We start from the raw sequence: 26097 nt of genomic DNA on the forward strand, positions 1-26097 counted from the left end.
TTTATTGTCACTTTAATTGTATGTGAATTCTTGAGTTTAAAAATTAAGAGTAGTTTCAACTAATTTTTCTATAAAACATTTTTGTACTTTCAGTGCTCTGTAATCTTTCTAATAAATATCAAGGAATTTTACACATTTGATTCTCTGAAATTAAGTTATATTTTAATTTTATTTTTAATGACATTGTTCATTTTGGAAGCCTCCATACCTTTTAGGAATGAGTTATAAAAATGTATCAGAGCCAAAGAGATAAATGTCATTTGTGTAATGACAGAGTTGTTTGATTACTAATTGCCATTTAAAATAATATTTGCAGGGATTTAAATTTTGATTAAAATAAAATCACAGAGAAGTTTACATTATTTCATAAAGAAATTAGCGGAAACCATTTTATTCCTTTATTGTTATTTCAGATCTTTTTCAAGCTCATATGTAATTAAAACTCCATCATAATAAACACTAGAAAGAACTAAGTATTTGGGGGTTTTTATATACCTAAAAATGAATGAGGAAACTAAAGATCATAGATTATTTGCTGCTTTTTTACAGTTGATGTTTCTTGGACTTTCAATAGAGTTTCAGTCCTAGTACGTGGTTAAAGTACCCCTGATGCTCCATTTGGAGACCCTTGAAGCTGGACAATTGTATTTGTATGTTTATGGGGGGAGGGAGGGGACTAGAAGAACATATATGCTTACACACAATACAAATGTGTTACTGTAAATAAAGACATCTAATGTAGAGAGAAACTAAATGTATAGAAGATAAAGAAAATAGTAGCTCAAACCTAAACATTGGTAGGCATTATGTTCAGAAGAGGGTGTGAAATGTTTTAAGAATGGAAACGAAACTTAGATATTTTTAGATGCTAACTGACCTTTTGACACTAGAATCAAAACATTGTTCTTTCACATGCTCTGATGGGTTTTTCTGCAATTTTTACTTGTGGATTGTTTTGGCAGCTAAAGAGATGCCAAGGACAACCCACTTCACCAATCTCTGACACAATCACAAAACAAAACACAACACACATTTAAATAAAAATTCTTCACCAAAATTCATGGGAAAAGTTGGTTATTCTTAATCTTCCTCTCTGTTCAAATCTTGTTCCCATTCAAATTAATGACCCCTATGAATTTTTATCATTTTCTTTTGATGACAGACCTACATAATTCATGGTTTCCCTCTTTCTGAGAATAAAATTTGGATTCCATTGTTTTCCTAAAAAAATAGAAGCTATCTCATATATAACACCCTCAGTTTCCTGATTCCCTGATAATTTATTTGCAATTTCACCAGTTAGTACATACTTCTCCATTACCTCAAAGGAATATTAAAAGTAACTGTTATAATATTATGTTATGATCACTTAATATAAATATGTGATAAAGAGAACTCTATTTATTAAACAACCATTCTGTAGTCTATGCAATCAGACTTTATCTCTGATCTTGTCTTCAACTGCTCTTTATCTCATTCACTGTACCCGAACTATACTGGCTTCCAGTGTTTCTGGAAGATTCCTATCCAGTCTCAACTCAGAACTTTTCCATTTTCCACTTCATCCAGAACCTTCTGTTCCCAAGTCTTAGGGTTTACTCTAACTTCATCGAGGTATTTGCTTTAATATCATCTCCTAAGAAAGTCCTCCTCCGACCAATCTCAACTACTTTCTCTCTCCTTCCCCTGGTTTATTTTTCTTGTTTAGTAATTTCTCATCTTATGAGAATCTAAAATCAGCGGTGCAAATGCTTTTTCTGTTTTGTTCAGTATTGTATTTTTAGTACTTGGGTCAATGACTAATACCCAGTATATTCTCTGTAAACATTTATCATATAAAGATCATACGATAATTATGTGTTGTGCACTATTCTAAATGATCTCATTTGAAATACATAATTCTCACAACTTTTGTGACACAGGAATTGATAAAATATAGCATTGTTGCAGTAACTTCAGTTCTTCCACAGAATGCCAGCACTCATTTATTAGCGTTGATTTTGTGCTTTACTTTTTAGGCATGGTTGTAATTATATTGATACGTGAAATGGTATTTTAAATATGAGAAGTGTGATGCTATATATATAATTCTTTCTCTTTTTTCCATCAGTAAAATGTCTCTTTTTCAGACCACAGATAATTATAGGAGTCAATGTGCATTTTGGAGCTATTCATCTGACACGATGAATGGCAGCTGGTCTTTGGAGGGCTGCGAACTGCTGTCCTCAAATGAGACCCACACCTCATGCCGCTGTAACCACCTGACACATTTTGCAATTCTGATGTCTTCTGGTTCTTCCATTGTAAGACAGTTTTCCATCATTTCGTATTTATAAACCTGCCTGTTTTCTTTTTTTTTCTTGTTTACATACATCAGGCAAGAGAATTAATTTTTTATGTTTCTTTGGGTGCAAATATATTTAGTTAAGTGATAAAACCCCAAAACTATCTTTTTTAGTCTTTGTTTTCTTACCTGCCTTGTATGACGTATTTAGACTGGATTTTAGGTTATTTTTTTTTTTGTCTAGGACCTACCTAGTCTATGATAGCTAGTAGGTTGTGCATTAAATATCTATCCATTGACTCTTAATTTTTAATGTTGCTTTATTTTTATTTTTTTTTAAGATTTTATTTATTTGACAGAGAGAGACACAGCGAGAGAGGGAACACAAGCAGGGGGAGTGGGAGAGGGAGAAGCAGGCTTCCCGCCAAGCAGGGAGCCTGATGCGGGGCTCGATCCCAGGACCCTGGGATCATGATCGGAGCTGAAGGCAGATGCTGCTTTTAAAAACCACTTACATTTTAATGTATCATGGTCTTTAAGGGCCTTTGCCTTTGTATTGAAAGTTTATTTTTACCAGTTACAAATTAGCTAAAAATATTTGAAACCAGGTCAGTAAGTACTAGCGCATTTATAACTATTACAATGTTTTAATAATGTAGAACTGTACAAGATTTTTAAACACGAAAGTTCTCTCTACAGCGAGTAGGTTTTGTTTTTCGTATCCGTAATATCTTTCTTTTACACTATACAGTTTCTTATTTTATATCACTGTATCATAATCTTCGTTAAATTATAGGTTCATTTCCATGTCTACTGAGAATCCATCAAATATATAATGTGGCCAAATAAATCTGCCTAACCGTAATGTCAGTCATAAAGACTTTTTTCCTGAATGTTAAGTAAGCAAAGATGCCTCTACTCTCTATATAAGATATAAATATTCATCTGGTTAGAATAAAACCAACTTTTCCCATTTCAAAGTCTCACAACTTTACTGTTTTGATATTCTATATATTCAGCATTTCTGATACCGTTGTTTAATGTGTTTTAGATGAATTGCTGCATAGAAATAAGATTTGTTATTACCACTGATAAATCTGTTTTAATTAACCATTTTCACATTACAATAATGAATTGCCTTTCTAATATCATGAAACTGATGACGATAACATTGTTAAACCATACACTAATATATACTATGCCCAGGAAAAAAAAAGCACTAATTAGAGAACTTTTAAAGTGCTACATGATTTATATCAGATTTCCCTGAATATTAAGCATTTTCAAAGGTACAAAATTTTTCTCATCTAAATGCACATTTGTATTTTTACACTTTATGAACATTTTGATTAATGTTTCACCAAAAAAGGAAGTTCATTATATGTTGTAGTTCCTTTGACAAGTTACTGAGTTATTCTCTTAACAGCTTTATTATTATTTTCCCTTAGGGTATTAAAGATTATAATATTCTTACAAGGATCACTCAACTAGGAATAATTATTTCACTGATTTGCCTTTCCATATGCATTTTTACCTTCTGGTTCTTCAGTGAAATTCAAAGCACCAGAACAACAATTCACAAAAATCTCTGCTGTAACCTATTCCTTGCTGAACTAGTTTTTCTCGTTGGGATCAATACAAATACTAATAAGGTACGTAGATCTCTCTTACTCTCTATTTTGTTTTCTAAATTTGTACTTTCCTAAATATATATGTCATAGAATCATGAATTATAATTAAGAGCTTAATGGGCAAACGTACCATATACTTTGTTCCTAAGTCTTTTCTAAGTTTGCTAATGCTAACATATCTAAAACCTGCCTGTCAATTTCATTAAGCACAGTGTCCCTTGTTATGACGAATCATTGGGACAAATGAAAACAGCAACATACTGAAGAAATAGCCTTTTTTTTGCTTTGTTTTTTACGTGGGCATTAAACAAAGGCAGAAGGGACAAAGAGAGAATTAGAAATAAAAATTTTATCTTAACACAGGGACTGAATAGAAAAGCAGTGGGTTCACAGGTTGAAATATGACAAATTGGCTCCACCTAGTCACTGCACTTTCCTAACTACCTATTTCCCCCCGTTACTGATGGAGGGCCTTACAGAACAATTTCTATATTGTGTTAGTCTGGGTCCTCCTAGAAGCAGACATTAAAATGGAATTCAACGTTCAATAAGTTAATTAGGCAAAATGGCTGAGAGATAATGGGAAGAGAGAGACTTGGAGAGCCATCTGACCGAGATGCAGGTCTGACCCCGAGTAAAGGAGAGAAGGAAGAAAGGACTAGTAGTAGGTGGAAGCATTTTACACAGCATTGCCGTTCTCAGGAAAGCTCAGCATGGTTGCAAGGAGTCCTTTGAGAAGACCTTGAGCCAGAGTCACGTGGCAGAGGACTCCTCTGTGTAGCAGCCTGTGGGAAAGAAGAACACAGCAGCTAGAGCTCTAGGTCAGCTGCCCTCCATGCAGGTAGAGACTGGAGAAGTGCATCCTCGGGGCCACAAGACATTAAATTGCCTCCGTATTTCCATCCCTGTTAGAAATCTTTCAAATACTGACACTAATGCCTAGTTATCAAGTTCTTCTTCTGAAGTAGATGCCACCAAACATCTATTTTAAATAGTATACTCTAGACTATAAACTTCATATATATATTTTTTTTATTTTGCAGGGCTAGTCCTGACACCTGCCAGTTTTGTATAGCACCCACTATCCTCCAATGCCTATTTCCTCCTTCAGTTTCATCTCCCCGTTACCCTTACCCCAAAATATTCCTTAGAATGTTTATTTTCAATTCTGTTTCACCTCTCAAGTTCTTCCCATTTTCAAGCCATATGTCAGTCTTACTTCCTCACTAAAGTAGTTCCCAAATTTTGATCACTAGTGACCTCTCTGTTCCCAACCTTATATAGTACTCCCCAGTATATTTTAGTATATAATCTCATTATGCTTGGATTGTACTCTTTTTTATTAAGTGCAATAGGTATGGAAGTTTGTATTATGTTCTCTTTCCAGCAATAGATATTGTTAGTTCTATTAGTACAGAAGTGTGTAAATGTACTTCTTCTTCTGTTCTTTCTTATAAGCCTAACTCCAATTCTATGTGTGAAGTAAGAACTAATAAATAATATTTAACTGAAATCCATCTCAAATTTACCTGATAATCTTATAACTTAAAGTGATTCCATAATGGATATTTTTGTAAAATATATCATCGTTTGTTTTGTAAACTTAATGTTTGCCACAATAATCAAGACACTTATTATATTTCATTTACCATAGTATTAGCAATAATTTTCATTCTTTGAGCATGAATAAAATTAAGGAGAGTAAAGGCGTCTCCAAAACAGAAATTAACTTAAATCATAACACATTCACTAAGATATCATGGTTTACATGTGACAAATCCACAACTTCTCACATGATATAAATGAATAAAAGCATAACTCTCTGGACAAGAACAGTAACTTAGTTCTATCACGAGATTTCTTCACAATTGAGGCTTCACATTGATGAAGCTCAGCTGGAAGTGGGACATCTTAAAAAACTGGCACTTGAGAGGATATTTTAACGTGATCAAGCATTATATCAAGTGGCATCATTTGAGGAGAAAGTCGGGATTTTGTGTTATGCTAATGTGAAAGCAAACAATGCTTATGGTTTCTTTCTTTCCTTGATTTCTAGCTCTTCTGTTCAATCATTGCCGGGCTGCTGCATTATTTCTTTTTAGCTGCCTTTGCATGGATGTGCATTGAAGGCATCCACCTCTATCTCATTGTTGTGGGCGTCATCTACAACAAGGGCTTTCTGCACAAGAATTTTTATATCTTTGGCTATCTCAGCCCGGCTGTGGTAGTTGGATTTTCAGCATCACTGGGATATAGATATTATGGCACCACCAAAGTGTAAGTTAAGATGATCTCATAAGTATTTGAAATGCAATTCTGAATATGCTTCATGTATCATTGAAAATGTTGCTTTGCAAAGTACATACAAACATATTTATAGATTTATTATTTACTTTTCAGATGTTGGCTTAGCACAGAAAACAACTTTATTTGGAGTTTTATAGGACCAGCATGTCTAATCATTCTTGTACGTATATTTAAAATTGGTTGGAATTCCAAAAAGTGATGATTAAAATTCACAGCAATCAGGCATTACTCTGAGGGAAAACAATAATTCTGAGCACATTACAGTATGTCATTTATTAACATTTTATATATATTCATCACGATTGAGAAAAACATATATATATACATCTTAAATTCAGAGGTATTACAATTCATCTGCCCCTCCTTGAGGAGGAGGAGATATTTCTGCATAACGTATAGGAAAAGCATTTCTCACTTATCAGTAATGTCTGAGCATACTTCAATACTGAGAGTTTGCCAAGCAGGTGATAATCTGGCATTTCGGGTGTTTACGTTATTTAATCTTTTATCAATGATCAGTGATCTTTGAAGATTAGACTGTCATCTTTATAGTTTTGTCATGCTCATGTACCCTGTCATCATGAAAGTGATTTTAAACTAAATTGCAACATCAGAGACAAGAACCCACTATTTCTCATGAGCAGACAAGTCATATATTGATAGTCCCATTTCAGTGAGGAAGAGGGCCTTTTAATTCTTATTGGAACCTACAAATTTGGCAGGTGTTATATGTTCCTTTCTAAATAAAGACATTTTTAGATGTCTCAAGAGCATTTCTAAGTGCTGTAAGTTTTCAAAGCCATTCTGAATATAATAGTCCATCAATGAACCTGGGAGGTCTGACAAGGCTCTAGAATGGAGTGAATTGTCAGCAAAGGAGCTGTGACAATATTTTGGACAACTTTGTCCCAGACGTTTTGACCATAAGCTAGCTATCTTTTTTGAATTGTTTTTTCCCTCACTCTTTCCCCTTGTGTTTTTGTGGTTTGTAAGGAAGCTGTTAAATGGAGAAAGACTTGAAAGGTAAAGCAGAGAAAGGTAAAGGCTTAGTTTTTAATGGTATGGGTGAAATAAAGTGAATTCAGAGGCTATATTTCCTAATCATCACAGAAAATTGCTTGTAATTCTCCCAATGAATCCAGTAATATAAAAAGAGACCATTGGCTAGATTTCAGCTAAAATAATTTCAGAGTTAGTTTATTATACTTCCAAAATTTTCAACCCACATGAGAATATAGACTGAATGTTGTCCCTTCCACATACTTTCATGGGTTGCCCTGATAGGAGTATTTTGTGTAAACACACTATCTATATATTCTGATTTTCCTGGTTCCATCTCTACAGAATGGACCATCTCTGATATTGTTTTGTACAAGTGAAAGTTCTTTGAATCAGTCATTCTTATAAGTAAGATGAAAAGTAGTGGGCCAGATATTATAGTCAAAACAAGAAAAATACTCCTATTTTTCTCTTAAGTAAGAAATGGAAAGTGTTCCCTGAAATTGTTTTTTACTTTTGCTTATGTAAGGGAAAAGATAACTTTGGATTATCTTATAGTGAAGTCTACAGACTTTAGATGGGCTTATCTAAAAATGAGTCCTGCTAACTTTCCTAGAAGCCTAAATGAATAACGTCACACTGTCCTCATCTGGAATTAATGGACCTATTTATCTTCCATAGTTTCAGTATGATAATCATTCCGTTTAACCTGAGGGTCAGGCTACTTAAGAAATGGATGAGGCCCCTCAGTTTTACTCTAAAACTGAATAACGTTTATCTTCTTTAGTATCTTTAAAAGCAGCAGAAATTCCTTAATTACTGAATTGAAGTGAATCCATTTATTCTAGTTATTCCTGGTTTTCTGGGCTAATCGTGGCTAATTATTATTATTGTCGCTGTTATTACTGTTTTTTCTTGTTGTTATTATTCAGCTATATGTTGTTGTCAATGTTATTATTCAGCTGTATGAGACAGTGTTAGGTGAGATATATCCTGTTGTCCCAGAATAGTATACATCTTTAGTTCAGAAATGAAGTAAAAGAAATATTGGGCACCAAACATTTGAAAAAGGGGCTCTAACAGTTTGGGTCTGACACTTCCACGGGTCTGATAAAGAGACAGTAGGACCAGCTGTAGCCCCGTAAGAGGAGTGGAGATGGAAGCCCCTGGCCAGGGATAGTGGTTTAGAACTAGGAGTCCTGGGTGCACCTGAGTGGCTCAGTCAGGTAAGCGTCTGACTTCGGCTCAGGTCATGATCTTGGGGTCCTGGGATTGAGCCCCACGTCGAGCTCTCTGCTCAGCAGGGAGCCTGCTTGTCCCTCTCCCTCTGTGCTCTCTCCCTCTGTGTTCTCTCTCCCTCTCTCACATAAATAAATAAATAATCTTAAAAAAAAAAAAAAAGAGTCCTTGACCTTTGGAGGAGAACAGTGTTCTTTATGAAAAGCTTTTCTTTTAGCTGCCAGTGAAAAACAGGCAGGGGCTCCCCTATCTTTTGGAAGACAAGGTGTGGACAAGTACTCTGAAAGGTTTGTAGGTAATGGGAGCAGAAATATAGTAAGAGTAAAATTATCGTTCTGATCCCAGATCAAATGCCAGTGTGACTGGATTTTCACATCTCTTTGATATATAAGAGCAGAGCATAATGAGCCAATTTTTATGCTTGACATATGTCCCCTGACTTTGGGCCAAATCTGAATATAGAGACTAGACCTATTTTTGTTTGGAGTTTCCTGCAAACTGCATGCCTACTGGAGTATTTTTTGACAGCAGGGAAGGAAAGGATTATTAGATACCATGCCTAGGAATAAAGTGAGGAAGGAACACACAAAACTTCAGGAAAGTTAGAGAAGTGGACAAAAGTTGTAGGGTTGCCCAGAAGGTTGCCAGGTCAAAACAAAATTATACACAACTAAAATAATGGGTTGAATAAAGGTGAGGTTTTTTGTTTTTGTTTGTTTTGTTTTTTTAAAGATTTTATTTATTCATTCATGAGAGACAGAGAGAGAGAGAGAGAGGCAGAGGGAGAAGCAGGCTCCCAAGGAGCGGGAACCTGATGCGGGACTCGATCCCAGGACCCTGGGATCATGACCTGAGCCGAAGGCAGACGCTTAACCATCTGAGCCACCCAGGCGCCCTAAAGGTGAGGTTAAATGGCGACATGACTATCCTTCTCTGAAGAATAGAAGGGGCCAAGATGGAAAGGAAATTCTATAAACACCAAGAAAATCACATATACTATCTAAGTGGAGGCCATCACATAAGCCAAGATTACCAACAATAGTAGGAACCAAACTAAACCAAAGTGATGTCATGAAGCTCCATCAGCGAGAGATAATCAGGCCAGTCTAGCCTCCAACAACAAAGGAGTTGAGCTTTATCAATGAAGGGACAGCATCTGAGAACCAACTATGCTGCCCCACGCTCATCTACATAGATCTACTGAATTGAAAGTCATTATCCCAGGGCGCCAGGGTGGTTTAGTCAGTTAAGCCTCTAACTCTTGATTTCAGCTCAGGTCTGGATCTCAGGATTGTGAGATGGAGCACCGTGTTGGGCTCTGCACTGGGCATGAAGCCTGCTTAAGAGTCTCATTCTCCCTCTTCCCCTCTGCCTCTCTCTCTCTCTCAAAAAAAAAAAAAAAAAAAAAAATCATTATCCTATGTCTTGGTGTACTCTGGTAGGTAAGGATGCCAAGCCATGTAATTAAGTTTGCCAGGTTAATTGGGTGTTATGGGCATGATGGGAGAACAAAGGAAATATCAGAATTATCCCCTGCCCACTATAGTATCAATGAGGATAAAGCAAGACAAAATAAATGACAAAGAACAACATATAATAAAATATAAGTGATATTGATAAGATGTGGGAAAGATCAATATGAGCATGACAATCAATCAACAAGTCTTCATTGAGATAGATGAACTTGCTTGTAGATGGGGCAAGAAGTAAATCTGCTTTACAGCAGATTCTTAATGTGAATTTAAGTGTCTACCAAGAAGCCCCCAAAACTTACCAGATTTCCCTTGAAGGTAAACAAAGGGCACAGACAAAATGGCCACCATTGTGCATAAGACAATGCCAGAAATAACAAAATTATCATCATCTGTCTGTTACTAAGAATAGTCAAGAATCTGAGGTGCCTGGGCAGCTCAGTCAGTTGAACATCTGACTCTTGACTTTGGTTCAGTTCATGATCTCAGGTCCTGGGATCCAGCCCCTCAGGTTGGGCTTATGCTCAGTGGGGAGTCTGCTTCTCTCCTTCCCTGTCTCCCTCTGCCCCTCCCCCCAGTAATCTGTGCATGCCCTTTCTCTCAAATAAATAAATAAATAAATAATCCAAAAAAAAAAAAAAAAAAGAATAGTCAAGAATCATCATTTCATGGATTCATCACATCCTAGGCTAGGATGCCACAAATTATTCACAAGTTTTTCTTCCATAAACTTATCCATTTCTTCTCCACTTTCAGGATCAAACTATTGCTATCCCTTCCTCATATTCTAGTATTAATAACAGGAATTTTTTTAATTTACAATTTATTAAACAGCTACTACTCACAAATCGCCCACATTGTTATTATCTATTCCATTTTATAGTTAACAAAAAATAGGATTTGATTCAAAATGTTAAGAGATTGGCTCAAGGCTTTAGGTCTACTAGAACTTGAAACTAGAGCCACCTTTTCATTTTACCTTGCCTCTTTTGCAGTTTCCTTATTGACCTATCTTTCTGCTGCCATTCTCTCCAATTTTGTTTTAACCTGTCCATAATAAACAGCCCCAAACTCAGCTCAAACAATGGCAACTATTAATAAAAAATAACATTAATGTTAAACCCTATTATGTTCCTGAACTAAAATAAACATTCTCTTCTCCATGTGTTGTTAGCACATTTAATCTAATTCTTTAAACAATTCAAAAATGGCTGCATGTGTGTGTGTGCGCGTGTGCATAATTATTTTATTTTGAAGGTGGAAAAATTGAGGCATAAAGTGATTGCATAGCTTGATTAACAGCTAGTAAGTATCTGAGCTGAAACTTATATTCATGAAGTTGCCATGGCCTGCTTTCTTAATTCCAGGGCTGATATTCCCCTTTGCCTATAGGCCAAATTCTATACGCTGGAATGTCAAGTTCTCAGTGATTTAGCTGAACCCAGCCTATTTTTAGCTTTCTTTTTCACACTGCTTAACCCCACAAAACAGCTCCTCCAAAAATTTCATCCTTCTTAGAATACTTGCTGTTCTTGAATATCTTCTCGGTCCTTTGCACTCAGTAATCCTACCACCCTTGTGCACAGTTCTGCCTGAAATCTTATCATTAATTAATACAGGACTTGATGAAAACTTTTCCAGATTTGTAACTAATCTCTTTCTCCAATGTATTTCCATAGACTTTTTATTCAAATCCTCCATAGCGCTTTCAGCGCTCTGTTCTGTTGCACACGGTAATTTTCTGTGTGCATTACACTACGCATCCCCTACCTCCAGACACCCAAACAGAGTTTCTTCATTTACTGACCCATATCTTGCTCAATAATCAGTGTCATTGTGGTGCACACCTTACTGGCCTCAACTCAGTAAATTGCAGTTATTCTCTATAGAGCAGCATTCACATTGCATTCTCTATGAACCCTAGACTATAAAACTGACTCCTTTGGGTCACCCCAGAATACAGAGGTATTTAGTAAGTCTTTGATAATTATCTCTGTATTTTAATTAATCTGTTAATAAACACCATAGCAATAAATGAGGCAGGAAGAAACACCGTGAGATCCTTAAGCAATGTGACTGCTCTGTGTCCTGGGTTTCTAATACATAAAATAAAGATACCAGGGCCAGCCCTACACACAACAAGGCTATGGTAAAAGCAAAGCAAAATGTTTTAGAAAAAACATCCATTCTTTAAGCTTAAAATAGGAAAACACACAATAATTTGGAGGACAATTTTTGGCTCTCTCATTTATGCTTTTTGTATTAAAAAATAAAGACGAATTTTATTTTTTTATTTTTTTTAAGATTTTATTTATTTGACAGGGAGAGACACAGCGAGAGAGGGAACACAAGCAGGGGGAGTGGGAGAGGGAGAAGCAGGCTTCCCGCGGAGCAAGGAGCCAGATGCGGGGCTTGATCCCAGGACCCCAGGATTATGACCTGAGCCGAAGGCAGCCTCTTAACAACTGAGCCACCAAGGTGCCCCAAAAAATAAAGACGAACTTTAAAGCCATGGTTTGCACAGCAAAAAAATTGTATGCAAGGGAATGTATGTTTGGCTAATATAGTGTGTATATGTGTGTGTGTATACATACATATACATATACATATACATATATATATTTAAGCATAGATCCTAATTTTTAAAATATTGGTGAAGATATGACAGCATTTGTTTAACCATATAGCAAGATATGATTATAATATACATACTTGTTACTTCCTGGAATTTGTTAAAAAGTCTCTAGTACACTCTGCCAGAGAAAGTTTAACCGAAATTAACACAAAGTGTAAAATATCTTAAGAAAAGCAATAAAAATTTAATAGAAGAAAAAGACGGGATAAAGACAAAATGTAAGTGAACGTTCAAATATAAATAGATGATTAGTGGTGATTTCGTTATGCCTAGCCTTCAGTGAGGGATTAGATTGGTTTCGTGACTTTCTCTGAACAAATCTGGGAAGACCCGTACTCCAGGGCACACATCTCTATAGAACAATGGCCATACCTGTCATTCATCCATGGAATCCTTGCATTTCTTCCACAGAGCAGGGACTAGGTCCTGCAAATGATATTTGCTTGTTTTTATGAATGGAAACCCTGGAGCATGTCTGTGTTGGAGATTATGATGTAAAATGCCTTTAAGACAATATGTAAATGAGTAAGAACTGAATGAGATCAGCACTGGTGGCTTTTTCTACCCCTAGGTGTGTTGTTTCAAAGGAATATTCATGCTTTTAATCTACTCTGATAAGTGTTAGCGATTTAGGTATTTGAGCAGCAACATTTCCTGCATTGATCAAGTGAAAGTATTTCCTCAGGTGTTGACTCATTAATATTAAGGATCTCTTGGAATTCTAAAGTATGAACCAGTGACCCCGCGGATTCTATGAATCACTACATTTAGAATGTTAAGATTGTAACTATACATAAAAAGCCCTAGCCATGCTTTTGAAAGATTGAGCTCTACAAAAAAGAGGCTTCTAAATCTTTGTAAAGCAAGCTGCAAACTGAAGATAATTTCCATAATTCATTTCTTTCTTCAATATTTTTAATCTTTAATCCTGAATCCTTTCAACTAAAACTGCACAAGCGATTAGATTCAAGTACACAAATATAAAAAAGAGTTGGTGAAAATAATTTAACTTTTCAGTAGAAATTGAAGTTTCCTATAGACATGTTCAGTATTGAAGAATAGAATTTGCTTGATTGAGGCAAATACTAATTACACTATGTCCAAATAAGGCATTTTCTTTTAAAAAAATGTGAGCTTTCATTTGAATTTAAATCACAACCCTTATAATTGAGTGTTTCTATATTACTACTCCTACCCCCTTCTTTTTAGGTTTGCCCAGAATTCCACTGTTCTTTGTAGTGGCCTCCTCTAATGGTTCTTCCTATGCCTGCAATCTCTTAATTCCCTTTCACCAGGAAACGCCTATTAAAACCTCCTCAAAAGTGAATTCCTCACATAACCTTACACAACGGACAATGTCTATGTATATTTATTATTATGTGAGCTATTCTTATTACATTTTTTAATTTCACAAATTGCCCAAGCTTGAAAGAAATGCAAATATTACAAGACTAGGCAAGGTAACAAGAGGATATTTTATCCCACACTCATATTTTTCATGACTAACTACTCTTTTTCTTAATATTTGCTCTGCATCCTTCCAGACCTTTGGTAGGTGCACACGCGTGCGCACACACACATACATACACATTTATATAAATTTAGGCAAAGAAATTGATTACAAATTCAAAAAACCTGAATCATTTATAACCTGAAATAAATATAACACATTCATCCTTCTTTGTTATAATATACAACTCTACCATTTTTATCATTGCATATTATCCATATTATGCTCTAATTTATTTTACCACTTCCTATTGATGAACATCTAATTGGTTTCTAATACTTCCTTACTATAAATAATACTGCATGCCCAGAGAATTCCTGTTCCAATATAGTTACATATATCCATTATATAAAATTGTTAAGAAATGCTTCTTAAAAGTAGAAATGCAAGTAGAGACAGATTTTTAAATTTACAAACTGCCTCCAAAACATTTACTTCAATAGATACTTATACCAATAATATTTGAGAATGTCCCTTTTCTGACATTTTTGTCAACACTAGATATTATTGTCTACTATAGTGTCTAAATAGCTGAACTGGAATACATAAACCCAAGGGAAGGATTATGATAGACCAGGGTTCCACAATCATGGCACCATTGACACTTTGGACCAAATCTCTGTTGGAGGACCCATCCTGTGCATTATAGGGAGCCTAGCAGCATCTCTGGCTTCTACTCACCAGATGCCTATAATAACACCACTACCACCACTGCCTAGACATGACAACCAAAGAAGTCTCCAGTACAACCACATATCCCATGCAAAATAATATCCCGGATTCTTTCTACTAGAAAATACTAGTCTAGACTTGGATATTAAGCAGCTTATATAGGAGTGCATTTTGCAGCTTTCTTTAAACAGCAAAAATATAAGAAAAAGAATTAAAATCATAGTTTGGGCAATGTCCTTCAGATAACCCTATTGAAGCTATATTAGAAACACTAACCATCGTAAATTTTACATGTTGTGGATAACAGCATCAACATTTTAATTACATCTTTTAATTTAATGGCACCATATTTGTTAGATGCATCTTTTAGTGACCTCTGTGATTCAAGACATTTTAAAATTCTAACCATTTCTTCATATTATATATTAATAAGCATTTCAGTGCCTGTAACACTTTGTTACATTTTTGTATTATTCCAACCTTCTTGAAACAATAGGTAGCTAGAATTTTAAAAAGAACGAGTTAAAAAAAACTTAACATAAATAATACATTTGTAGTTTCCAATGTACTCTCATATATGGGAGTCATATTCTTAACTGGAAATCCCTTCACAGAAAATCTCCTTGGGATTTGTACTAAAAAATTTTCATAAAAATTGAATAACTTCATAGAAATTAGAGACCCAAAAAAATATATTGAAAAAAATCCCTTAGGTCTTTCAAGTCCAATTAGAAAAAACTGGCCAAGGTGAAGTTCATCACTGGTATTTTTTTAATAAATATAGCTTTACAGTGAAGGATGTTACATCATGATATGGTGCAAGTGAGTTGGTAGTGCAGGATATCGTTAGAATCATTATTCACTTCACATTTGTATTGTCTTTTAATCTTTACAAAACCCTTTTAAAATCTCAGTTAATCCTCACAAAAAGCTTTGGTAGTACAACAAAATAAAAATAGTAATAGCAGTTACTAAGAGATAATGTTTTACTAGAGTTTCAGTAGATCTAGTAACTATAAACTTATCTATTTATAAATATCTATGGGGGTTCTGCTATTTATAACTTTTTAAAGAAGTACACCAATTCCTTGAGAAGAACTTGTTACGCTAAAGCAAATTATGTGCATTCTTATGTAAGCAACAGATAAAACTTTAAGCTTCTACTTACTAAGAATTCATAAAAACTTGAACTAAACTTGGCTAAAAGCTCAGTACATGTTCTGATCGTTGTGATACCTCTGATCTTCCTCCAAGCATAAAACACTTCCTGAAGCTGGTCTGCAACAAAAGTGAGCCCTTTGAATCAGTCTTTATTAGCATGCGCAGAGATCTTAGTCTACACATGAGAAAATATTTAATCTTCCCTCTAAGTATTTATTATATCCCTTGGTCTCCTTCAGAATTCTCTGCCAAATACAAATGACTTATTCTGAGAGAATAGACTATCTGTGTGGCTCTGTCTTGATTTCTGTTTCTCATAGGAAAATGTTGTCATGTCTAGTTTCGGAGTTTCCCAAGAAAGGAACATTTAAAATTCCTTCTGATAAAACAAAACAAAACATGGCTCCCAATGATATCTGATCAAAAAGAGAGCTCAAGTTGTTCACTGTTAGGGCACAGCCTTTAGTCATTAGAGCTTATTTCACACTTATTTGGGTAACAGCCACCATTTTGTCTGTATTTTAAATAAGTGAAAACTTAGGCTTAGTGCAGCCTTAGTGAAGCAGTTTACTCAGGATCACCCAGCTACTGAGTGGTGGAGGCAAGTTCATGCTTTCCAGAGTCACATTCTGCAGTTTTCACTACTACATATCCTTTCCTTTTGAACGGAGCAGATTTTGTTAGGCGCATGAAGAATGTGTCCACATCTTCCAGATTCCACAAATGGTTTTAGGGTAAGTTGTGAAAGACCCTAGCAACTACAGACCTTCTAGAAATTATTCATAAAATTTCAGTTCTTTTTTTTACTTAGTGAAGGTGTCAAAATAAATTACTTTCCATCTTGTTGAAAATGAGGGAAATCTTGTCCATTATAAATATCTCTCCCCCCATTTTATTTTGTTTTATCTCTAAATCTTGCCAAGAATATCCAACAGCTAACCAAAATGCCCTACCTAAGATAATGACTGGGGTGCCTGGGTGGCTCAGTTGGTTAAACGACTGCCTTCGGCTCAGGTCATGATCCTGGAGTCCCGGGATCGAGTCCCGCATCGGGCTCCCTGCTCAGCAGGGGGTCTGCTTCCCCCTCTGCCCTCTTCCCTCTCGTGCTCTCTGTCTCTCATTCTCTCTCTCTCAAATAAATAAATAAAATCTTAAAAAAAATAAAATAATGACTGTATCAGACTATAGATCAATATGCGGAATACAGAGAGTCTGGAGGCTTACTGTTCTATTAATTGATATTCATCAACAAGTAGTTCCTGTTTGACATCTAATTGTTCAAATTCCTTCTTTTCATTTTCTCTCATCAAGAAAAAGCTGAAAGCTGAGTATAATGCTTCACCCATTTTTAATTGTCCTTAATTTCATATTTCTAATTAGAAGATTAATTTTTTTAGAAAAAAAAAGTCTTTGGGGTTCTTTTAAAAATCTTTATGATTTTATTTTACTAATATTTATCAATATAAGTAGTATTAAATCAAAATAAAAGTACAGGTAATATGAAAAGAAAAAACCTGGGAAAAAATAGGGACAACACTTTGAATATTTCAGAATAGGTCAAAACTTTATCAAGTATTAAAGACCCAGATAAGGCTGTGCTAGTAACTGAAGGGATATAAATGGAGAGGAGACACAAAAAGTGTATCAAGAAGACATGTGTAAACAAACAACTCTAAGACAACACATTAGTGTGCTTGAGGTAATATTTTGGAAAAGCAAATCTGAACATTTCTTTACCCCTTAATTACATCTTTCTTGGCTTTATTGCTCTTGGGGTCAAATCTAAAACTTTTAACAAAGACTTCCATAAGGTGACCATATTCATTTATCAATCACCAAAATCTGGACCTTTTTAGGAATGAAAGTAGGTAATAAAAATCATTCAAGTTGGTTTCATTTTATTGATGGACCTATAAAACAGCTCTATTCAAAAATCTATTTTCAAAAGTAATTTTTTTTCTACACAACACCGGTGATTTGGAATAGAGCACCATGAGCCTGGACAATGTGGCCATTTTGAATCTTTCTGCCACTATCCCCTGATGATGAAGAAGGTAGCTGTCCCTAACCACTCACGTATTTGAGTGGAAGTTGATGCTTACACCGTATCTGGATAGGGTCTAGAAAGAGAAGGGGGATATTGTTGGTTGTCTTCCATATTTGAGCCCCTGTGAAGATCAGAATGGTCACTGTGCACGTGACTCTCACACAGCACCCCAAGAGACATGTCCCGGTGGAAGTAGAGCTTACCAAACTTCCCCAGGCTTATCTTAATAAGATGTAAATAAAAAATTCAGATAAATGCTAAATTGAACAGAACACTGGGCAACCGACATTAAAAATACTGTGGCCCGCAAATGGGGATAAAGTGGACACTTTACTTAGGAGGCAGTGCATGTTCTGGCCCCTGTCTGCTGATCAGCCTCATCTCCCACGACCCTCCCATGGGCTTTTGTGTTGTAATCACATTGCTTTACAATTTCTGAGAGGTTCTATGTACCTTCCCATCTCAGCACCTCTGCACTAAAACACTCCCTATCACTGCCCTCTGCCATCCCTTTGTCTAGGTAATTCCTGTTTGTCTTTCAGTTATCAATTCAAGCAACACCTTCTGAGGAAAGTCCTCCCTGACTCATGGATCTATAATGTATTTTGTTGTTGTTAGATGCCTTCAGAGAAATCCACTTTTCAAAAAAAAAAATACTTTCCCCAATTTATAATTACACATGTATTGATGTGAATAACTGATTAACAACTGATTCATATCTGTCTCCTCCAGGAGACTATAAGCTCTTTGAGAGAAAAGCTTTATGGATTTCCTCTCACTATATTATCCTTGAGGTTTACCAGGTAGTAATTACTCAGGTAATTCTGCTGGGTAAATAAATAAATGATGCACAAAGCACAGTATTTAGTCAAAAATATTCATTCGTTTCCCCCAAAGAAATTTAAAGAAATCATCACCATCATGGAAATGGGCTCATTTTGAGAATTCTTCTCAGAAGAGATAATACGTAAAGCATTCATTATAGCACATCACTTTTCCTTCATTTCTTTTCTCCTTAGAAATGATTGCTGTATGTGTCTGTCTACATCGATCTATCTATGACATGCTTTCACTCGGAATTTTAACATTGGCATATTACATTTAACTGAATAAAATGAGGTCCTGGCCAAATAATGTGAAAGGTTTTCAAAAGCAATCTGACTGGTAAAAAGTGTACACCATGGGTTCTTTCTGTGCCCTGGATTTCTAACATGTGCACAAGGATAATGATGCCAACCCTATATACAGTGCTACTATTAAAAAAGAAATGAAATTATAAGAATAAAAGCATCCTTCAAAATTTAAAAAAAGGAAAATTTTTAATAATTGGAGGACAATCTTATGTCTCTTCTATCTTTACCTTCAAAATTGGCAATAACTTGGGGCACCTGGGTGGCTCAGTCGTTAAGCATCTGCCTTCGGCTCAGGTCATGATCCCAGGGTCCTGGGATCGAGCCCCACATCGGGCTCCCTGCTCAGCGGGGAGCCTGCTTCCCCCTCTCTCTCTGCTGCTCCCCCTGCTTGTGTCTATCCCTCTCTCTCTCTCAAATAAATAATAATAATAATAAATTTTTAAAAAAATAAATAAAATAAAATTGGCAATAACTTTATTTTTTTTAAGATTTTATCTATCTATTTGAGAGAGAGAGACCGTGCGTGCAACACTCATGAGCAGAGGGAGGGGCAGAGGCAGAGGCAGAGGAAGAAGCAGACTCCCCACTGAGCAGGGAGCCCAATGCAGGGCTTGATCCCAGGACCCTGAGATCATGACCTGAGCCAAAGGCAGATGCTTAACTGACTGAGCCACTCAGATGCGTGCTGTGAATTGTGTAAGACTGATGAATCACAGACCTGTACCTCTGAAACAAATAATACATTATATGTTAAAAAAAAAAAAAAAGATAGTAGGAAGGGAGAAATGAAGGGGGGTAAATCGGTGTGGGAGACGACCATGAGAGACTATGGACTCTGAGGAACAAACTGAGGGTTCTAGAGGGGAAGGGGGTAGGGGGATGGGTTAGCCTGGTGATGGGTATTAAAGAGGGCACATACTGAATGGAGCACTGGGTGTTATACGCAAACAATGAATCATGGAACACTACATCAAAAACTAATGATGTAATGTATGGTGATTAACATAGCATAATAAAAAAAAGAAATGTATAGATGAAAACAAAAATAAATAAATAAATGAAAATAAATGGGAAGTAACAGTCAAATGACCTGTGTGTGTGTGTGTGTGTGTGTGTATTTTTTACTAACCTCTATCCTCACTTTTTACAGTAAGTATACACAAGGAACACGTTTCCTTGCTTATATCTTAACAAAGGAGATTTCATCACTGGGTTTTCATTGTCACATTAAATGGAACAACTGTTGTAAATGTTCTTCATAAGTAGTTTTTCTCATTCACCTTTGTTCCTTTTCTAATATCTCGCTATGGCTTATAACCATCTACAGTTAAAACCAGTTACAAAAATAAGCCCATGGAATTCACTTACACCCATGGAATCACTTTATCCTTCATGCTTATACATTTCTAATTCTCTCCACCTTTTGCTTCTATTTTAGAGACAGTAAATTACTCTTCCAAAAACTGAAAAAAAAAATTCAGCTATTGAAATATTCCTAATGGAAATGTGTTAAAAATACGAAGTGTGAATTTTTTAATGCCTAAGGTGATTATATATTGGGATGGGATTTCTAGCCATAATAAAATAGAGCAATTATTTAGCTATTACTTGAAGGGATGTGGGAAGATATTTTCCTAATGAGGCAGTATTCTGCCTACTTGTGATTAAGACATTTGTTGTGACCTACCTGTGTGCTCAAGACTGTGTTTAACAAATACACATCATAAAATCCATGGGTCTGTAGTTTCTGTTAGATGCAAAATATTACGTATGCCCAAGGTACCCACCCATAAAATAAAGGAGGTGTAACTTCATCCTTTCCCTTTATGCAAAATTATTCCTAGAGGGTCATTACATTTTGATAATATATAATATATCCCTCAGTTACTATTGCTATATCTATCTATGGATAATAGATTTCTAATAAGATATTGTTTTGTCAAAATCTGCAAGATGTGAGACAAAAAAATATATATAATTTTTTTAAATGATTGATCAAATTAGTGGATGAATGCTCTTTTACATAGGCCATAAAGAATGGTATAGGTATATTAGGTATAACATCCTTCATCCTTTTATTCATCCAACAAACGTTTATTGAGCATTTTCTATGTATCAGACGTTGTTTTAGGCCTTGGGAATATGTCAGTGAATAAAATAGAAAAAAGTCCTTACCCTTATGGATCTTGAATTCTAGACCAAGAGTCATCAATGGCCATAGTCTGTTTTTATAAATAATTTTTTACTGGGAAACAGTCACATTCACTTGTTTGTGTATTGTATTTAATGGTATGGCAAAGTTCAGTGGTTGTAATAGAGACCATATGGCCCTCAAAACCTAAGCTATTTACAACCTGTCCCTTTACAGAAAAATATTCCTGACCTCTGTTCTGCACTAGAGTGATTTAAGAAAAGATAACTACCCTCTCCCATAAAATATTCTAGAATATCATATTGGATTCATGAAGAATTTGTTTCTTATATTTAAGGTATCTGGTAACTTTATCTATGGATTGCCCTTTGAAACACTCCTACCTCTTCTATAAAATTCTTGAAGATATCCAGATTTTTGACCTGGAAATTTCAGTTCTACTAAAAGGAGGAGTTTCAACAAAAAATGAGAAGTTGTTTATATGAACAATAAATGTTTGACTTATTGTTGAATGATATTACATTCATACATTGATTACATTATTATTACTGACTACCTTATTTTGCTGACATTATTTTAAAGGAAAGTCCTAAAAGTAGAAAGAGATCATCTGTTTTCTATTGAGATCATATTGCCCAAAATAAAGACTGAAAGATCTAAGTTCTGATATAAGGTGCTATTTATACGTCCAATGAGACTACATCACAAAATCATTCTTATCCAACTGTGAAGTGAATATGTTATATTCACCATTGGGCATGTCAAATATTGAGACAATTCGGGAGAACATACTTCCATATAAACATAATAGCCATTAGTGATAATAATTGATGCTTGTTGAAAACTTATATACTGAGCACTAATCTAAGTGCTTTATATTATTTAATACATAAAACCAACCCTGGATGATAAATATTAATATTTTATCCATATTTTCCATAGAAAGAAAAATGCAAAGAGTTAAATAAATTGACCAGTCAGTATCGGAGCTAAAATTTGAATCCATGAAGTGTGGCTCTGAGTCCATTTATTCTATTTATTTTGAGGAAGCATCCGTTGTTTTTTTGAAACTGCCAAATTATATAAGGCAATGATCTCCAAATTTTTTTGATTAAAGAGCCCTCAGTAAAAAATATGTAACTTAATAAATGTTTACATCTTGAAAAATGGTATACACTTACTAGTTTACTAATATGTGAATTATATAATATATACAAAGTATATTATTAAACAATCTGAAAATATAAATTCAAAATATTAAAGATAACAATACTTCAATTTAATAATTCTCACTAAAATATTATTAGTTTTTTAAATGAAACATTGCTTATACTTTACAGCAATCCAAAGGTCTGGATCTAAGTTCATCTTAACACTCGGTTTTAATGGCTATCAGAGCTGATACCTCACAAAGAGGCATTAAATCTGTACTTTAGTGAGACTATGTAATAGATCACACTGAATGCTCTAACATTCATTTCTTCAAATCTTCAGTAATGCTTTCTAATTGCATTTTGCAATAATATTACTAAGAGGGATGTGTATTTAAATTTATAAACAGAATGCATTTAAATTTGTGCCATATTATTTTCCAGATATTATTTCGGTTAACTTATTTCATCATGAAGAACAAAGCTGTTTTCCAATGGTACATGACTTTTTAAAACTCTAAGTAGAAAACATTAAAAGAGACTGCTAAAAATGTATTACTGACTTTAGAGAAATGATGTGTTGTCTTGATTATGAATGACTTTAAATATGATTGAAACTGTGGATCTAAATGCATACTTCAAATAGTCCTCTTAATAATTTGAATTTTTAAATAACATTTTATCAAATCTGATTAGATCTTCATGTATTTTTAACTTCGTTGACTTACATGTAAGGGCTTACAGCTTGGCTAGCTGATAACTTACTCTAGGGGTAGGGAAAATGTCAGTTCTGTCATTGTCTCATTTGTATATTCTTTATCAGGATTAATTTTAGCACGCAATGTAGTTAACATTTGAGGTCTTGATTTTTTACTTAGTTAGGGTTACTTTATTAAAACTACATAATGTGACCTGAAAATCCACTTAACAGGCACATATATAGTATGTTGCAGTAGGCCATAAGGTAACAAAAGGGGGCGAACCTCTCTACCTTTAGGAACAAATACTCATCCCGCTGAATGGCTCGTATCTGACACGTGGCTTTATATGACATTGAAAAAGTGAGACCAGTATCATATTTTAAAGATTAAACCAGTATTTTAAAGAGTAAACCTTAATTTTTCCTTGGAAAAAAGATCAATGGGAGTTCTAATGTGTCCCCCCTGTGCCCCAGTATATTATTTTAAGGCATTCTACTTGACCACTAACATGAACCCAGTGACCATACCTGAACTCAAAAGGATAAAGCTTTGTTTTCACCAGCACAGGAAGACTAGCACATTCTTAGATGCTTTGACCACAGAGAACAGTGAAGACAGTTGTCTCTGTTAGGGGATCACTGGCATCACACACTAAATCCTACTGGTGTTTACAAGGCCTTCACCACCGGTGTCTTGACTAAGTTCAATGAACACATTAATGCCAAACAGCTAACCATATCACTACTCATTAAGGTTTTACTCTCCTACTTTTAACCATTTCTAAAACGAAGTTAGCAGATAATATATGTCTCAGCAGTTAAGTTCATGGAATTTTAGATGTCAGTCTAGCTTTTCTTTACTGGCCCTTCATTTATCGTTTGGTAGTTTTATAAAGTGCTTAAGAGCATATCCTCTAGAACCTGTCTACTAGGTATGAATCTTTGCTCTGATACTTCCTGTGTCACCTTGGGCACATTGTATAACCTCTCTATGCCTCTGTTGCCATAAATGTGAAAAAAAATGATGATGATGATGATGATGATGATGATGATAAGAAGAAGAATTACCCCATAAAGTTGGCCTGAGGATGAAATGATTAAAAATAAAGAACACTTACAGTAATGTCTGACACATAGAAAAATGCTCAATAAATGTTTTTGTCATTGACTCACATCTCAATGTTACACTAGTTTGTAACTACCTGCAAAATGCTATTTTATTCCAGAACAACCATTCATCCAATTGTATACCCCAGCAGTCAGTGCTTGGTGGGAGAGCATTGCTATCTTCTAAAGTATAAACCTCAAGGTATTAGTAACATGAATGCTGTTAATATCTCAGATGTTCTATGAAGGATACTGTCCTCTGATAATATTTAGAAGCTGTTTAGGTTATTTTATTTTTATTTTTATTTTTATTCATTATGTTTTCAGATTGTTTCAGATGTTTCAGTATGTTTCAGATTACTCTTAATATTTTTCCCCTAGAATTGTAGACTGCACTCCCATGTCTCTCTGTTCTCCTCTCTCCCGAGCCAAGTGTGGATAACCTGAGCTGAGGAGTATCTCTTAGGTCTGTAGATATTCCCCAGGCTTCTCAATCCTGAGCCTCAGGAATGTGAAATAAGATGAGGCTCGTGATGTTCGGAGAGAGATGCTTCCTAGCAGCATCATGTGGCGGGGGGGGCGGGGGGGGGGAGTTACTCCACTACATGATTCTGACAACAGGTCAACAAATATTGTGGCATCATAATTTCTGAGAGTTTTCACTAAATTTATACTAATGCAATTTCACATCTAAGCTTTGGAAATTTTATTTCTAGCCATTAGTTTATTAACAAAAGGTTTTTTTTAACAGATACTGGTCTAATCCATTGCCTCTCAGCACAGCTTCACGATGCACACCGAGGGGTTTCTAAGGGGAAGGAGTCCTGCCTAGCCCAGGTGTATTCTTCACTGAGCTCAAACCTTTTATATGAGCTTTCATCCACTACATACTTTAAGGACATTTTATCAGTCTTTGCACATACACACATGTCCAGGTTCCACAACAATTGCAGCATCTGAAAATTTACCCACTCTTTCTTTGAAATCTCTTTTCAAACTGTCATATGCGGAAAGGGCGATGTCCTTGGGGCTTTCTACTAAGAAGCTAGTGTCCTCAGATTACAAAAAGGATCAGATGTGAAAATAATTTTAAAGCTATGAAGTTATGGCTGCCATACAAAACACAGGATGCCCAAGTAATCTGAATTTCAGATAAATAGCAAATTAGTTTTAAGTGTGCCCCACATATTGTATGGGAGATACTTATACTAAAAAAATTTTTGTTGTATATCTGAACTCAAATTTAACTGATATCCTGTATTTTTACTCATTAATGAAGCAACCCTACAAAAAGGGCCTATAAAGGTGTGCATTATACAGAAGAAGATGTGACAGGTACTTGAAAGTACAAACTGTATTTACGAGTGGCTGAAGAGGAAGTCCTATACTAGTTATAATTTGTGATCTCTTTAAGAAACACAGAAACAGAATCCACAAATAAGATTTTATATAATCGATTACTCACCAAATATCTAGAACATCAATAACAAATATGGGTTATTGATAAATTAGTATTTCTTTTAAGCTGGATTTTAAGTTTTTATTTAAAATATAGGAAACACTAATTATAGGGTACTTCATATATATATATATATATACACAATTTATATTTTATATTTACATGTCTTTTACTTTGCGTTAGTTTTCTGTTGCTGTCATAACAAATTACCACAAATTTGGTGGCTTATAACAACAAATCTATTATTTCACAGTTCTGGAGGTCAGAAGTCTGGCACAGTGTGGCTCAGCTGTTTCTTCTGCTTCGAGTCTCACTAGGCTAAAATTAAGGCATTGGCCATTCTGGAGGTGTTGGGGGAGAATTTGTTTCCATGCTTAGAAGTTCGTTGACCAAATTTAGTGTCATGCGATTGATTTCCTTGCTGGCTGTTGGACAGGG

General features: G+C 35.1%; 1 protein-coding gene across 2 annotated transcripts in view; it reads left to right on the forward strand.

Moving 5' to 3' along the window:
* ADGRL4 (adhesion G protein-coupled receptor L4) overlaps nt 1-26097 on the forward strand; it is a 107266-nt gene that overhangs the window by 71282 nt on the left and 9887 nt on the right. The window contains exons 10-13 of one of the 2 annotated variants that reach the window (XM_045897332.3): nt 2130-2303; nt 3733-3936; nt 5972-6192; nt 6316-6382. In XM_045897332.3, the coding sequence (XP_045753288.1) occupies nt 2130-2303; nt 3733-3936; nt 5972-6192; nt 6316-6382 (666 nt within the window). The remainder of the gene's footprint in view (nt 1-2129; nt 2304-3732; nt 3937-5971; nt 6193-6315; nt 6383-26097) is intronic. The other variant, XM_064588938.1, reaches the window with a different exon arrangement.

This window comes from Mirounga angustirostris, unplaced genomic scaffold (genome assembly GCF_029215605.1).
Source record: "Mirounga angustirostris isolate CCGP_5_RB_7025 unplaced genomic scaffold, mMirAng1.0.hap1 SCAF_4, whole genome shotgun sequence".
Lineage (NCBI taxonomy): Eukaryota > Metazoa > Chordata > Mammalia > Carnivora > Phocidae > Mirounga > Mirounga angustirostris.